The sequence below is a fragment of the Pogona vitticeps genome, chromosome 5, assembly GCF_051106095.1.
Source record: "Pogona vitticeps strain Pit_001003342236 chromosome 5, PviZW2.1, whole genome shotgun sequence".
NCBI lineage: Eukaryota > Metazoa > Chordata > Lepidosauria > Squamata > Agamidae > Pogona > Pogona vitticeps.
Window position 1 is genome coordinate 50,670,358 of NC_135787.1, and position 17,973 is coordinate 50,688,330.

Here is a 17,973-nt window from a genome sequence, read left to right on the forward strand (position 1 = left end):
GTCAGGGAGCCAATGGCACTTACAAGAGGCCTGAGTGGGATTGAGTCTTTGTGGATTTTGGGGAGTCCATATAGTCTTGGTGAAAGAGCTTCTGTCTTGCAGATTTGTTGAAGGATGTTGGGGTTCAGGGAGGAAGTCCTGATCAGCATGTTTGTTTGTTTTGTGATTTTGTTGGTCGGGTCCCATTTCAGTTTTCTGTAGGCGGTGGGGTCTAGAAGTTCCCTGATTTTGTCCTTGTATTCTTCTGTTTCCATGATTACTGTGGCGTTGCCTTTGTCAGCTGGCTGAATGATAATGTCAGGATCTGAGTTTAGGGACTTGATAGCATTTCTATCCTTTCTTGTTATGGTGCTGTTTATTTTAAAGGCTTGAGCACAGCACAAGCAATGTTATGGCCTCTGCCAAACATTAAATTTGTATTACAATTGCATATCTTCTTACCTTTCCCTAAGCAATCCCAATAGCTCAATTTACCTTTAACACCATGCTGTTCCCCTCCCCTGTCTACTCTCTGCTTCCCAACCCTTGACAACAACAAGAAAAAGATGGATTTTCCAGTTCTGGCTGCAAGCTGGGAGAGGCTGATCAGCAACCTTCTGCTTTATCTCTGTTTCCTTTTAGTTGCTCATTCAAAGCGAAACAAATAAACTTTTTAACAATGCCTTATCTTACATTGTCATTTGCTCCCTATATTGGAATCTGTTTTCAAGCGAAGAAATTCCACTCGGCCATTTCATGGAGCGTCTTTACAGGGGATGTATTCATTATCATCAGATGGAGCTTGCAGATTTCCGGTCTGGAAGTTCAGAAACTTGGTAAATGAAACAAGCACACAGGGAAGATGGGGATAAAGCAGTACCGTGAAACAGATGGTTGATGTCACAGATGCTGTGAACAACAGCATCCCAGAAATAACACCCCCTGTCCTTGCAGTAATGGCCACTCCACTCTTCAACCTGCTTCTGAGGGCTGCAATAGATTCAGGGGAGTGTGAATGCCAGTGATGTCTGTCACAGTCCCTACCATCTGGAAACCATGTGAATGTGACAGTCTGAAGAGGACTCTGTAAGAATATTTGGCTGAACGTGTTTGCAGAGCTGCCATGATCATGTTTCCATTGCCCATCACAAATTTATCCTTTGAGAAATTCATTAACACCTGAACGGGCTAGAGTATGAACTGCACCAAATATATAATGAGTGACCTGGAATCTAGGAAGAAATGTCACTGCTGAGATAACTACTATGAATGTGATTCACATAAAGTATACATTTTAGCCACACAAAAAGTTGGGAAAAAGCTGTGTATAAGGACAATTGTGCAGCAATTTCCCCTCTCTTTGCTTGCTCTCTATCTCACAACCAGGCATGCAACTGTTTCCCTGACCCAAGGAAAGAAAAGAGTCCAATGGAAGGACAGCAGCACAGGTCAGCTCAGTTGTTTGACTGCTTACTTCCACCATGTGAAACAAAAAAACATGATGTTCTCAGGTAGCTAGATTATTGCACCTACAGCTTTGAACAGACTTGAAGTGAACTGGAGGGAAAATGTGCTTGTGAGGAGTTTGGTACACTGAAAAGTAAAAGGCATATGAAATACCCACTGGATGAAATTTGCAACTAGGGCAGTGAGGGCTGTATCTGTGAAATCCTTGAAGAATTGTTAACTAGAATGCTCCATACAGAGGAACAGGTCTTTGAATGAACTCTCATAAGTAGCACTACCTGTACCTCAGTCATAACAATTGGCAGTTAATTAACCTGGCTCCTGGAAAAGCCCAACAGCTTTGACCAGAGGAGCTTGACTAGGAGGAGGCTTGTGAAGGCTTAAGATATTAAATCACCTTTAAACCCCACTTGACCTTGGACAGCTGCAATATCAGTACCAAAGGAGGTCAAGCCAAAGAATGCTAATCAGGTGGTTGTTGTGGGTTTTTCGGGCTCTTTGGCCATGTACTGAAGGTTGTTCTTCCTAACGTTTCGCCAGTCTCTGTGACCAGCATCCTCAGAGGACAGCACTCTGTGCTCTGGCTATCTATGCTAATCAGGCTCAAGTACAGAAAGCTACAGGCATGATGGTAGCTGCTGCAATCAGCTGTAGCATGGACATGTGGAAGGCAAGAAAAAGCCACAACATTATATCTTTCAAGAACACTCCTCATGGCTAAATAACAATTTGAAAAGAACTATTGTTCCAACAGACTTTCAAAGGTCATAGGGTCTTAAGAATCTCTGGACTGAAAGTTAGACTAAGAACTTAGAATACTGTATATAGAAGTTCGTACAAGGGAGGAAAGATCACACTACAATAAAAGAAATGAAAATATTCTTGGACCAAGTGTAGAATAGCAAGCTCAGAAGCATAAGTAGAATTTTTTTAAAAAAAAATGGGTTATGAGGAAAAGGCTAATGGAGGAAAGGCAAAACTAAGGACTAAGTCAAATACAGAAAATTATACAAGAACAGGAAAAAAAGTAGAGAACTCTAAAAAACAGGAAACCTAGAGAAAATTCATAATGTCCTTAATGTGCAAAACAATTCAAGTAGCAGGCATATAAAAAACAACAACAATGCCCAAAACCAACAACGATGGGTAGAAAAAAGTATCTGATATTCAAGAGCAAAAGCACAGTGTGGAATAACTACAATTAGTAGCAGTTTGAAAATAACAAGCCAACAAAAAAATTTTGTATCAGATGTTGACACTAGAAAGGAAATACAGAAAACCAATATTAAACATGCAATATGATAACAAAAAATGACAAGGCTCCTGGACTTAATATTTTCACATAAATATTAAAACTAAATGACAGATCTTTCAGTGAATCTTTCTAACCAAATCAATGGAACCAAAATCATTTCTGAAATCCGGCTCTGATTGATTTTTACTACATTGCCCAAAAGGAAGTTTGCAGTGACTATCAAATTATAAACTTAATGAACCACTAGACTCGGGGTTTTTTTTTTTTTTTTGATAAGTAATAAATGATAAATTTATAAGAAGTACCATATTTTTTGCTCCATAAGATACACTTCCCCCCCCCCAAAAAAAAGTCAGGTAAAAGTTTATGCGTCTTATGGAGCAAAGTCACCACCTCCAGGGACTCTTTTAAGGCTTGGGAAGCTTCAGAAGAGTCCCTGAAGGTGGCGATTTCGCCCCCTCTGGCCCCCGTGGGGGGGGGCTGGGTGAGCCTCCAAAGGGTCCTAGGGTGTGTTCCATAAGACGGACCTCTCCATAAGATTCACCAAATTCTTAGGAGAAGAAAATAGGAAAAAATAATCTGGGAAATTCGGCCTGCTGGGCCAGCGGGGGTGAGGGTGGGGGAAGCCTCCAAAGGGTCCGAGAGTGCCTTCCAGGACCCATTGGTAGAAAAGGTGATCCAGTAGAGACAGTATATATCTTTATTTTTGGAAAATCATGCGGCTGTCTAGTGCTCTCATTTTAATCCGAAAGCAAGAGCTGAGGAAATACTTAGGCTTTTTTCTGTAGGCTATTTTCATGACCAAAATTCTTCCATTAGCCAATACTCGCCCTGCAATATGTGCAAAGGGGAAGCAATGCTGATTGATGCTGATCTTTGGAAATTGCTTTAAAAAGTATCCCTCAGTTTAGCTGCTCCAAAGCCCCCTGTGCCTGTAGTAAACTGGAAGCAAAATACAGATTTAAAAAACAAGCAGACAGCAAGACTAAACAATTCTCATGATGGAGACAAGTAATGTGGAGGTCTATGCAATTAAGGTAAGTTTTGAATCCACACGCAAAGCTCACATTCTGTTCTCTACTGAAACCCTTACATTTTTCAAGAATCTAACTCAAACTTTAGTTACTAAAATCTTATTCCAGCTCAATAACCACCACCTCAATAGAACTCTCTTGAACTGATGTCAATGTCATTGTTAGTACAAATGTCACAGAACTCATCATAAGACACCCAGTCACCCTTTATGGTTCTTACATGAACTGAGGAAGGTTTAAAAGTGATAATGGAAGGAGAAGAGATCATTTTGCTGTATAATGGTCTTTTGCTCCTGGTTAAAACCCAACATGAACCTGTATCTCACTCATGATTGTTCAGAAACAGGATATATTGATCTTGGGCTAGATGGCTGCAATGACATTTTTATTATTCCAGGACACTGAAAGAAGCACAGTCATTTGCATTGTTATAAGATCAAGGTAGGTACAGCAAAAAAAAAGTTGACTATTTTTCAATTTATTGTACTGGCCTCAGTGACAGACTGGAGCACTCAGTTCTAAAAATGGAAATCATTTTTCACTCCACAAAGTGTGCATAACTGTATTCTGAACTACTTTCAAACAACTATATGAATATAAATTTGGCCACAGCAACATTATCATGCATCTAATTGAAGAACCTCCCAGATGTATACCGCTGTAAGGATACTAAATTCACTATGCAACTATCTACAAGAAAGCAAGTACTATTATGCAAACAAATAGTTATACTATAATCCATTATTTTTTGAAAAAATTCCCTTTACAAAATAATCCTTTTGAGCAAGTGGAATTCTTTCAATCTTCCATTTTTTCTGAAAAAATCCAAAGGGTCAGTCTATTTGAAGGGTTACCCCTTGGCCTGTCTGGGTACATGGAGTAAAAAGTTAAACCATTGGGGAATTCTGCAGGGTATTTTTTTTTAAAAATGACTTCTATAATGCCTATTTGAATGAAAAGGTCCCCAACCCCCAGTCCACGGCCCGATGCCAGTCTGTGCTCTGAGCTGGACCGGGCTGTAGAGACAGAACTCCCCCCCTCCACACACTCACCCCACACAAATCTGATTTGCGCATCTGTGTGTGCTCCAGCATGCCTATGTGAGTGCCACTATTTACACATGCGCACAAGCGCCACACTACCGTCTGCGCACATGAGCGAGGGGGTGCCCTGCCTTCCCCAGCCAGTCTGTGGGGTGAAAAAGGTTTGGAGACTCCTGGTTTGAGGGATTGTTGATGGGACCACTGAGTGTATACAGAAACTTCAAAATGGATGTCTTTAAATTTATCTTAGCACTCCTTACTAGGAACTGTTGCACTTTGTTTTTAAGTTGTTAATTGATTATTCTTGAATTGTTGTTTTATAATGATGGTATTTGTAAACAGCCCAGAGTGGCCTTGTTAGCCAAATGGGCGGTATAAAAATTAAATTAAATGAATTAAATGAATAAATCTGAATACTGGATATACGCTTTGTTTTTAATTTCATATAAGATTGATCAGAGTGTAATTTGGGCAAAACCAAGTTACTCTTCAAAAGGATAGAATAAAATTGAAAGTTTCCTTGTAAAGTTTGGTTTTATGGCAGCAGACCCTTCTTGAAGGGATGGGAGACTCATTAAAATGTTCTATGTTCAGAGACTTAGGGAATCCAAAGTATTCCTGAATGCTTTACAGGAGTGTCTGGCTAACACGGCTGGTGGAATAGTGGTCTCACTGTGGAATAATGAGATGGAAAGGGCAATAGTCACTACAACTGCTCCCAAGTACCCACTATGGTGCAGTAGAGCCCATAATTCCACTTGGTTTACAAAAACATCTATAGACGATGAAACAAGTCGGATGACAGCAACAGTGCAGGTGGCACAGGTCTAAAAGCGAGTATGATGGAAACTAGCGAGAACTCTTCAGTGTGTTGCAGTTAGGAGGGCAAAAAAATCTTACTTTGTCTATGTTATTTGATACTAACCTGCTGCCCAGTAGAATTATTTCAAGTGGTGAAGAGCTCGCTGGCATCTGGCTCACAGATGTTATCAGCAGAACTCTCAGTCACCTGCAGTGATAAAGTGTCTAGGCCAGTGGTCCCCAACCTTTTTCGACCCGTGGACCAATTGGGGGTGCAGGGTCCATATGTGGGAGGTGCTGTCATGCATGTGTGCATGGCACTGAGTGCACTTTTGGGGGCGCTCATGTGCATCTCACACTTGTGCGAATAGCGTGGGGCATGCTTGCGGGGCGGAGTACACTCATGTGCATGTGTGGATGGCACAGGGTGCACTCATGGGGGTGGGGCACACTCATGGGGGCAGGGGGGCGGGCCGTGCATGCCTGGGTGTGTGTGTGTGCAGAGGTGGGTGGGAGATCTGTCTCTGTGGCCTGGACCTGCCAAGGCCGCGGACCGGCACCGGTCTGCGGAGCGGGGCTTGGGGTCCCCTGGTCTAGGCAATTTGAGGAAAAAGTTACTTATTTACACTTTGAACTTGATGCCACAAATGCTACAGTATCTAGGAAGATGTCTAGTTTACCATCTAGTTAGATTTGGGGGGGGGGGGGATCAGTTTCAGTTGTTGCAACCTGATGAGTTGGACAATGTGTCGCCACACTGCTTAATCGTTATCCACTGTGGCTAAGATACAGCAGGGATGGATTGATCAGATTGGTCCAGGATATGGAGAATACCCCATTATAGTAGAGAAAGGTACCATATGCTTTGAAAGGGATAGTGATGCAATCACTTCTCTACTGAAAAAGACCTCTCCAGATTCAGAGGTATATGACAACTACTGATACAAAGCACATATCCCTTTCTTTGGCAAGCTGCTTGAGCATATGGTGGCTGGGCAGCATCATTTATTCTCAGACGAATCTGACGATTCATTTAAGTCTGGTTAGGCTGAGGTCTGATATTGAAACAGCTGTCCTGACTGATGAGCTGCTACTGGCTAGAGATGGGGAAGTGCAGCCCTGTTGATCTTCCTGGACCTCTCAGCAACTTTTGATACCACTGATCTTGGTGTGGAATTACAGTAGGAGGCACTGTACCACAACAATTCCACTCCTAACTGCAGAACCAGTTTGAGAGAGTGGCATTAGGGAACTTCTGGTGACAATTAAGCTGTTCTATCCCCCATGCTGTTACATATCCACATGAAGTCATTGGGAGAGATCATTAGGAATTTTGGGTTTGGATGACATCTATATGTTGATGACATTCAGCTCTACTTCGCCTTATCATTAGCGTCAGCTGAGGCTGTGTGGGTGCTAAACCAATGTATGGAGGCTGGAATGGGCTGGATGAGGGCCAATAAACTAAAGCTGAATCCCAAGAAGATGGAGGCCCTGTGGTTCAGCAGTTCCCAGTTCTGACAGCTGGACAGCAGGACTTTTTTAGTGACCCAAAGAAGACACTACCCAAAAAGAATCTGGTTTTTTTTTTAATGAATAGATATGAAAACTGCTTTTTCTATTTGATGGGGACATGAACTTGTTGGAATTGCTCAAGCTGGGAATTTAAACTCAGAAGTAGAAATAATGAAATTCTCCATTTGTCTCCTCAACTCTTTTAGCTTCTATTTGCAAAGACTTATTTTTCTTACCCCGGCCATCTTCACTGCTCACTTTTCAACTTCTTCCATCTTATCTGCATCCTTTTCAAACAGTGGCAGCCAGGATTAGACACAATCATTCAGGTAAGATCTGACTTTGTTTTTGTCACATGACATAAATCCATTTCCAAATTACAGTGTTGCCTCACATAGCGACGTTAATCCGTGCAGCAAAAATCGCTGCTAAGCGATTTTGTCACTATGTGTTCCTATGGGCAAAAAACCGACCTTAAAGTGAAGATCCTCCATATGGCGGCCATTTTCGCTGTCTCCTAAGCGAGGAATCCATCCCTAAACACAGTGGGTGGCCATTTTTTTTACCCGGCAGCCATTTTGGAACCGCCAATCAGCTGTTAAAAAATCATCGCTTTGCGATGATTGTTAAGCGAAACAGGTAACCGATCATTGCAAAGTAAAAAAATCCCATTTAAAACATCGCAATGCGATCACTTTTGCGATCGCAAAATCTTCGTCGCTATGCGGTTTCGTCGCTAAACGGAGCACCCGTTAAGTGAGGCACCACTGTATGGGTTTTCTAAGTTTCCTAGATATAAAATACTCAGAAGCAGCTTACCTTTCTGTTCTTCTGGGAGTGATCTGAGACCATATAGTTTGCCCAAGACCACATAGGCTGGTTATTCTCCTACAAAAAATAATGGCAAATCAAACTCCTCACCCTGGGTCCACAGCCAAGTGCTCCAGCTCACTGAGCTATCTAGCCAGCAATGAACTGCTGGCTTCCCATCAATGGTAACTCAAAATCTACCACCTGAAACAATGTCTAATGGATTTGCCAGGTTCAACCTATGTGTTGTTATTCTTTTTTCCTACAGGAGCCTGGAGAGGAAATATATAAGGAATGAACAAGTATGGTTCTCAGAAAATGCTGATACCATCATCATTCCATTTATCATGTTATAATAGAAAAGCACTATATATATTGCTGAGGAAACAAGTTGGGATGTATACAAAATAACATTTAGGAAGCAAATTAATTCTTTTCCATTTGCATTTTTAAAAGCTATACATATATACAGGGTGTTTTCTCAAAAGAGCTCTCCTTTGTCCTCAAAAGTTTTGATCTAAGTTTTCCCCAAATCCCCAAACAATTACAAAGTTGTAACAATATGATCATTTTGCCTGCAGGCTGCTGGCAGGTAGCCTTTGTTCTCAGGTAGCAAACTGTGTTCATGTTTGTCTCATCTCTGTTAAGTGAGTAATAAAAGTCAAGATTTAAAAGAATGTCTGGAATTTGAAGGATAGCAATGTAAAATCCAAGGAACAGAAATGTAAAATCAGTGAAATTAGATGCTAGTAATTATATTTAAGTTATTAGAAAGCTATGGAACAAAAGCAAGGAGTAGAAAAGTTCCCTTGCTTTGTGAAAGAGAATGAAACTTCAGGACAAGTGATAAATCAAAACAATTCCCCTGGGAAAAGTTCTGTGGAACCATCTTTCTCAATTACCTTGATCTCTGAACTATATTTTGTATGATACGCATGTTACAAACTGCTTTGTTTTTCAAAAGAAATAACAGAGACAATTAAAATGTTTAAACATCATGCAACATGGCCAATTTTTTCTGTCTCACTGAAGGTATTCTAGGGCATCTTCTGAACTCACTATAATTCCAATAAATCAAGGGTAGGCAAGAGCCTTTGCGCTGTGTTAAGCTTCTTGTACACATATTTCCCTATTCCACTGCAAATTACTGTGACCTTGCCTCCCATTGATCAAGCTTGAAATATGCAGTCTACAACATTTCTGTCTCTAGGCATCATAGTTTGATGGGGAAAAAAGCAGGAGACTATCTTTTATTCAAATACCTTACAATGGCTAGGACAAAAGAAATATCCAAATGATGAAAAGGAATAGATTGTTTTAATAATTTTTGTCCAAGTGGTACTTTGTCTTTAAAAACAAACACATAAATGGGCTGCTGGCTGAAACTTGGGGCCAACTGTTCAAAACTCTTCAACTTACAATGTAATGGAATCCCTTCATTCTGTAGACCTAGTTCTATGTTTCGGCAACAAAAGGTTCGATTCAAGTTCATGAGTCTTAATAGAGGCAACAAGGAAAAGCCTTGAGGACTGTATGAGAAGTACAGCTTCATTAGAGGAACTTGACCATAGTAAGCACAAAGAAACTGAGATTTTGTTTTGTTTTATTTCTCAGCATCTCGGCAGAGTTCTCATCTCACACACTTTCTATGTTGGGGCTGCAATACATTTCTTTAAAAAAACCCAAAACATTGCAAGCAGCAGTGACATTAGGGGAATCCACACAAATACTGTATTCCACTGAAGTATTCTTGTTTTTGTCATTTGGTTCTGTGACTGAAATTAACATTATTTGATGAAGCAATCTGCCCTTTCTTTTAGTTGTGTTTTGTACACTCTAGTCATCACATGGATTTTTCCTTTTCTTGTATTTTGTTAAGTTATCTTCAGTGTTTCAGTATAAAAATTAAAATTATATTTTTTGTGGGAATAGATAACAATGTATTGGCTCAAATTAACAGCATGTACAATGAGACAGAAAGTTACAGTGAGCTCTGATGAGAATAACCCTTTTCACCTTTTCCAAGAGACAGGTTAATTGCTTGGCCCTGCCTGACTTACTAATTTTCCAGAACACATTTATACAAATAAACGGAAGATTGTGATCCCTTACCCTTCCACAATATTACAGAGAAATTGCTAGATATGTCTGGTTCTTCATCTCCTTTCCTTTCTTTCCCTCCTTCAGTTATGTTACTAACATATTAATTGAAATAGTTATGAACATTAACCTATAAACACCTACATGGATCCACAGATGTCTTGATAGGAAATTCTTAGATATAGATACCTATTGTTATATTGTATAACTCACCCCGCACTACCAACCTATTTGTTATCTATTATAATCTATCCTCCTACATGTCTAGTATTTTAATATAGCTATTGCCTGAGTTGGAAGGTAAAACAATGTTCAAGGGGTCTATTTCAAGCCCTAGACATATGGTCTGTATACATGGACCCCCAAAATTGAGAACGTTCAGCTTAGAGCTATAAGCACTATTGGATGGATAGTTCAGTGAGGTATCTGGCTGAGGAGCCAGAGGTTGGGAGTTTGATTTTCTACGGTGCCTTTCTAACAAGGGCTAGATTTGATGATCCACAGGACTCCTTCCAGCTCCTGCACTTCCAAGATGGTGATTATGATGATGATGATGTCTGCATTTAACATTGGTCCTAGCAGAGACCAAGAGGCTGTCATATACTGTATTACAAAATGAGCCTGAGGAATGAACATACAAACACACCTATAGATCACTGTTAAAATAGTGTGAAACAGCACATTATATTGATAATGTGAGTACAGTTGACATACTCAGTTTTAGCAGTCTAAATAGTAGCCATGGAGGGGGGGGTAGATGATCAAGATGGAAATCACAACATTTCCCTCTTTCTCACAGCATAGTTAAAAAGACAATCAATCCACAAGGGAAGCTTCTTTGCCAACACTGTCTTTAAGCAAGTATGTACAGCAAGATTAATGACACTTAAGGAGTCCCCCAAGGAAAGAGGGGAAATTCCAGGTCAGTAACCAAAATGAAGACCTTGGTTTAGGATTCATACTCCTATACCTATTAAAATGTACCAAAACTAGGCAGGTAAGGGACAGAAAGATACCAAAACTAGGCAGGTAAGGGACAGAAAAACAGTGATTAATAAAGTGCGTTGTATGGTCCCAGTATACCTGAAAAAGGTTTTCCCTCGTTCAGTTTGAGTGATAAAAATGTACAAAAAATACACAAAAGCTGTAATTCCATATCCACTTACCTAGATGAAAGGCAGATTAAGCCCAATAGATATATATAGGACTCCACAGTAAAAACTTCATCTGCATGAGCATCAATACATGCAGAGCAATATACAACAGAAATAAATCGCACAGAAGTGAACAACCAACTAATCCTCTTCATTTTCCAGAACATTAACACTTGCAGCATGATGGGTGTATCAGCAGCACAACAGAAGGCAAGGTGTAAATTTGTCCTGACAGATTCAGCTAATCATGGCATTTTCAAACCATAATGTCACCAAATAGCAGTCCTGAATAATGTGGTTCCCAAGGCAACAAAATACATTTTTGAATTCTTAACTATACAGATGCACACAATCCTGAACAACAAAAAAAGATAAATGTTGTACTACTTTATTATGATAGTAGTATTTGGACTGATTTGTCAAATAATAACAATTCAGCCCTGTAACTCCAGCATAGTAATATTTTCTTACTATTACAGCTGAGATAATGTGATTCACAGAGAATAGCAGATTGTGTGAGAAAGGCATGAGCTGGGATGTTATGGGGCCCAAAAATCTTTGATCTCTTTTCCTTAGAGAATTACTGGCTTGTTAAATTCTTTTGCATAAATGTATCAGTAAAGATCTTGCACCACCCTAGAATAAACCCTTAACCAGATTTCAGGAGACTTTCTTGGCATAGAATTCTGCTGATCTTTTACTACAACAGAGTACTTTTATAACTCTTGTTACAATCTTGTTCTACAGTGCATTTAATGTAACGTTATCCACATTAATTTAAACAAGAAAATAATTAGTTAAGCACTACAATGGTTCACTGAAGCAGCAAATTTTTTAACCTTAAGGAGCTACTTGGTCTGAAGCGCCTTGTCTTTCAATGTCTGTTTCAACAGTATGGGATAACATGGGGGAATGGTACAGCTCAAGGAACTGAACTAAACATCTAATACCTCTCTCAGACCCATGATTTGGAGCTAGGGAGTGACTACTCTGCCCTATACACCCTTATTGTTCCTGTGTGACAAGCCAAAAGACTTCTGCAGTCTGAAAGCTGATTTACATCAGAGATATATGCAGAGATAAGAACAATTACTTTTATAGACTACATAGAGATTGCCTCATGGGACGATTAATCTGCAAGATGATGGGTTTTTGCGATCGCTGATGCGCTTCGCAAGACAGTTTTTCATATGGATGATTTTCACAAGACGATGTTTGGGTCTATGCTTCGCAAGACTTTTTTTTTTAGACCGATGCTTCGCAAGACGGCTTTTTCCCCCATTGGAACGCATGAAATAGATTTCAATGCATTCCAATGGGGAACTGCGTTTCGCAATACTTTTTTTTAACTGATGCTTCGCAAGACGGGTTTTTCCCCCATTGAAACGCATTAAATATATCTCAATGCATTCCAATGGGGAACCGCGTTTTGCAAGACGATGTTTTCGCAAGACAGTGATTTTCACAAAACGAATTAACATCGTCTTGCGAGGCACCACTGTATATCACTCCTAGAATGAACAGGTTGGGTACTGCAGTAATTTTTTAAAAATCACAAACCTACAAAAGGGGGAATCAAAGTGTCAGCTTTGAGTGCAATAACAAGATTGTTTGACGATTTAGCAAACTGTCAGACTTTGATTTAAGTGTGAAATGCAGTAGGATGCAGACACTAGATCATTAAGTATTACACATAAAAAGATCACTCCATCTTTACACTAGCCATGACCCTGAAACATTAGTATTGCTGCTTGACTTTGACTTCTAAAATAACTCTGTTCTTCTCAGGAAATCAGCAAAAGAGTTGGGATGTCAACATATGGATTCTGTGAAAAAGTAAACCATTAATGATACACAATTGTGTTTAATTAGTATTTTCAAGGTTAGCCATATTACTAACACTCCGATGCCTTCATGAAGCACGTTTCTTTCTTCTTGTGTACTGCTCCAAATGATTTGGAGATTGAGAGGGGAGGATTCAACAAAGAGGATTAAATAAGAGAACACTTCTTTTCTCAGTTTTGCCCATCTCTCCTTTCTACCTTCAATGTCTCATGTTTGCATTCCCAATAAGCTCGTTTGGGCAGCTTGAGAAGAATAAGAACATGCAGAGCTGGTAAAAGAAAAGGGGAAAAACAGAAAATATTACAGTAATTTAAAGACTAATAATTTTATTTCAGTGTGAGCTTCTGTAGATCAAAGTCCACTTCCCCGAATACAGGTAATGTACGTACATATGCAGTGTTTTTTTTTTAAGATAAGAAAAGACTAGATAATAATAGTGATGTGCATTTTGGATTTTTTGGATTACATATCCCATAATTCTCCTTTCTGGACGTCCCACCTGCGCAACCCAGACCTTACAGATACATAGAACTGTGTTCACCAGGAGAGAAAACCCTACTGGCAGGCTTCATGCCCTGGACAGATCTAACTTCCTGTTTGAAAAAGGAAGCTGCCCAATGGTTGCTGGGAATATTCTTTTTCAAAAAAGAAGTCTGATCTATGCAAAGGCATTAAGGCTGCCAGCTGAACTTTCTCTTCAGGTGAGTACAATTTGGGTGTCTGTAAGGTCTAGGTCTGCAGGACTCCCAGAATTATGACATTTGTCTTTCAAAAAATTTAAAATGCACATTCCTGGAAAACAGTATGTTTTGGAGAGGGGAGCTAGGGAGACCACATGACTAAGTGAATCTAGTCATCTTACTTCTTTCTCTCTTCACATACATTTCCCTTCTCTTTTCTAATACAAGCACAGGTTCTCTTACACCTCCAGAAATGTTCAGAGGCCTGAAATACATATACAAACGTGAGACCTCATGTGTTAATCATTCTTTTCACCCTGTAGAATCCAGACAAAGGGAAAGGAGAGTTTAAGGAACCACTATCAGACCTCTTCTGCAGGCATTGGATCTGGCTAGCTATGCTTTTCTATACTAAGAGTTAGTTATCAATGCCTTACGGGGAAAAAAACTATTTGCTGATCAGCAATTTGCTGAGATGCAGAAAATATCTTGATAAATGTTAGACATACATTTAAAGCAGTAGTCCCCAACCTTGGGCCTTCATATGTTCTTGGACTTCAACTCTCAGAAATCCTGGCCAGCAGAGGTAGTGGTGAAGGCTTCTGGGAGTTGTAGTCCAAGAACATCTGGAGGCCCAAGGTTAGGGACCACTGATTTAAAGGTTTTGTCTCTGCTATCTTCAGCATTCAGCCCATACTGCTAAAAAATCACCTCCCAGAAGAAACTGATTTTAAACAATTATTCACGTCTCCTCTGTTCTAATGTCAGCTCCATTTTTTAAATACTGAAGGAGTGTTCCTTTCTTTTCTCATTCCCTCTTCCAATGCTTCTTGGCAGCTCTTTAGAAATGTTTCACTTGCCTCATGTAAAACACTGAAAATGTTATATATTCTGGAAAGTAAATCAAAACACAGTATAAAAACTGATGTACCATTTGTTTAGACTGAAGCAGTGATTCTCTATTATTCTAATAAAAGACTTAGCTAACAATTTCACTTAGAATAAATGGCTTTCCTCACAAATAACCAAAATACGTACTGTATATGTGACATTAAAATTACCGAAGGAATTATGATTAATTGTCACACTGCATATCTACACAGACATTAAAACAAGTGTGAATGGGCAAGCCCTTCTTCTACTCAGCTCTGTATACGACCCAGAGACCCTGTGTCAAGAGGCAGTGTAGCACCTCATGGCTTCTCTAAAGACCTCCCCCAATTTTAGGTCTAATAAGTTGTGAGGGTTTTTCCCTCCTTTTCCTTAAATGTGAGTAACTGGAGCAACACTGATTCTTCCACTGCCACTTTTCCTTCACACTAAACTTTTCATGTTGCAAGTAGGGGAACAAAAAATCCAACAAATAAAACTGCTGCACGTGGATTAAGTATGTGGCATATTAGTACACTCCTTTGTATACACAATTAGGACAAATAGGCAGTTAACAAAACATCCTGAGAAATGTTGGCTGCAATTCTGCACTCATATACAGTACTGGGAACTCTAGGAGCAAAGCTACTGAACTCTGAGGTGACATGTACATGACTGCACCAAAAAGTAGCCATGAACCCGAAGGTGCGGCTCCTGGCATAAGATTGTGACTGACAAATTCTTTGGCTTTACTTTTTTTTTTTCAAAACATGTAAGAACCTGACAGCAGAAATTAATGAAATTTGTGATTACAGCTAGGATTCTAGGGAAGGGCAACCAAAATAGTAGACATTCTGTAAACCAAGTACTATGAGGAGTGGTTGAGAGAGCTGGGCATGCTTAGTCTGGAGAAGACTGTGAGGTGATATAATAGCCATCCTAAAGTACTGTATTTGAAGGACTACTACATGGACATAAGGAGCAATCTTGTCTTCTGTAGCTCCAGAGAATAGGATCTAAATAAAGGATTCAAAGTAAAAGAAAGGAGATTTCACCTACACGCTAGGAAGAACGTTTTGATAACAAGAGCTGTTTCATAGTGGAATGGACTGCGTCAGAAGGTGGTGGACTTCCTTCCTTGGAGGTTTTTAAAGAGAAGTTAGACGGTCCCTGTTAGAAATGCTTCAGCTGTGGATTTACTACTTTGGCAACATGCTGAACTCAATGACCAGCGATCCCTTCCAACTCAACACTTTTATGGTTCTATAAGAATAATCTCAATCAGTTTCATCAAAAAGAAGGATTATTTGCTCACACAACAGTTGCAGGAACTCTATGATAATGGTACTTATCAGTAAGAATGATTTGAATCTAGTAAAGAACTTTCTGATAGCAGCTCACATCAAAATAACATTTAAATAGAAATTCAAGAACCAGCCCCATAATATACAAATTATGAACAACTATTAACAACCTGGATATGTAAGCACAAAGTGCAAATAATAGAGACAAAATAAACCGTATTATTCTTATTTCAGAACAATCATCCAGGATAGTAAAATATAATCTGTCTTAATTCTGCTTCATGATTATATCAGCACATTTCTTTAAGAAAAAAAAATGTTACTTTGAAAAATCGTCCTTCTTCTAATAATACATTTTGCTTTCAGAAAAGGACACTAAAACGAGATGTAACTTACCACACACACAATTAAGTCCTCAAACCATCCACCATATGGGAGAAGTGAAAAGAATGCATTTCCAGAAAGGGGTGTATGAGATTATTTCATAAACAGATTTATAAATCAAGCAAAATACTACTTTTGAATAGGGCATCACTATTCATGCCATGCATAAAGGTCTAGTAAAATAACCAGAATACACTTCTACATTCTCCCCTCCCCCATAGGACAGGAAAATTATTTCAATAGCCATTGCATGCAAGACCGGAGGGGTTGACGGGTGCAACAAAAGACAAGCAAATTAGAAAACTTAAAACACAGAATAGCTGCAGCACATAACAAAGCAGCATATAAAGCCAAACTGGTTTCAGAAAAAAAAGTATAAGGCACAGGTTTGTTTCACAAGTCGATTTTAATAGCTTTCAAAGAGTTTTTCATTTCTTTTTTGTGCATGCCATCATCATGAAATAGAACATCCACTCACCAAGGCAGAGATTTGTGGAGCATCAACTGTGACCTCAGGGGTTCTTGTGTTGTTTGGGAATCTGTGAGGATTACGAGCTATTGCTTGGCACCAGCCCAACATTTTCTCCTTCCACTTATCCCTTTTCAATTTCTGAATTCCTGAAAATAATTTACATTCCCTGAAACAATAGTATTTGCAATCTCTTGCATGTATGTATTTGGTCATGCAAATGGTCGAACTGTATTTCCAGGGTGGAGAACAGAATCTATATGCATTTCTATTCAGTTCTCGCTAAGTGGGACTAGAATTTCTGCAAAATTTTTGAAGATTAAAACAAATAATACCTTATTCTAAGAAACATTTTAAGGAATTGTAATGTTACTTGAAATGCATAATAAGGATGGTTAAATGAATGCAGTTTGTGACTACAACACACAACATTAATGTACAAAGGAAAGTTTCCCTACCAGATTTTAAATGGCATGTTAAAATATCACACTAAAGGATTTAATCTATCCAAGGACATTACAACAGAATTTTTTAAAAAAATCATTACATACAAAAATATATACTTCCCAGAATTATTAACCACATTACAGTCAACATTACAAGTAAGCTCCACTAGATACAATGAGATTTATTTCCAAATAAATTTCCACATCTCATTTTCTACTCATTTTGAATGAGAAGATAGGTGGTTTGAGAGAGGGGTCAGAGGCCGTACATGTGCATATAGAAAATCCCTCACTGGACAGGGATGGAGGCCTTAGATACAATCTGTCTCCTATTTATCATGCTGCCTTTTCATCTGTTCCCAGAAAGATCACACAAACCAGAAAGGCCACTGTTAATGGCCCATGATAATGGGTGGAGAAGGACTGCAGAAGTAGGATTTTCACTCACCCCCCATCCACCCCCCGTCCAATGAACATTTAATGAGCCTATTCAGACCACGGGGAAGTGAGACCAACTGGAGGATATATCACAGGTATTCTACCAACTCTCTTCAGACTAAAGAAGCTATTTGGATGAGTAGCGAAACTTTTCAACCTAATAAGAAAGAAGTCCAGTTGCCATGACTCAACCTCCAGATCCAGGAAGTAGCACTTTGCCCATATCAAGCACTTGTCTTTCCTAACCACAACTCAGTAATCAGGGGTAAATAAGCTACTTGCTTGTTCCTTCCAACAAATACTCCAGAACCAAACTACTCTCACCACTGTTCTGTTAGATTATGGCCCCACATCCTCAGTGTTTTACATCCTCAGTGGC

The 17,973-nt window shown here is 39.4% G+C and overlaps 1 protein-coding gene across 4 annotated transcripts in view; it reads right to left on the reverse strand.

The window, feature by feature from the left end:
• The window catches only part of MARCHF1 (membrane associated ring-CH-type finger 1), a 196,902-nt gene that overhangs the window by 109,878 nt on the left and 69,051 nt on the right, over window positions 1-17,973 (reverse strand). For 2 of the 4 annotated variants that reach the window (XM_073001494.2, XM_073001492.2), the window contains exon 2: window positions 16,720-16,859. The exons of 1 other annotated variant lie outside the window; for it this stretch is intronic. In XM_073001494.2, coding sequence (XP_072857595.1) covers window positions 16,720-16,821 — 102 coding nt within the window. In that variant the 5' untranslated portion in view covers window positions 16,822-16,859. Of the gene's footprint in view, window positions 1-7,913; window positions 8,438-16,719; window positions 16,860-17,973 lie in introns of those variants that run through there. One more of the 4 variants, XM_078376676.1, reaches the window with a different exon arrangement.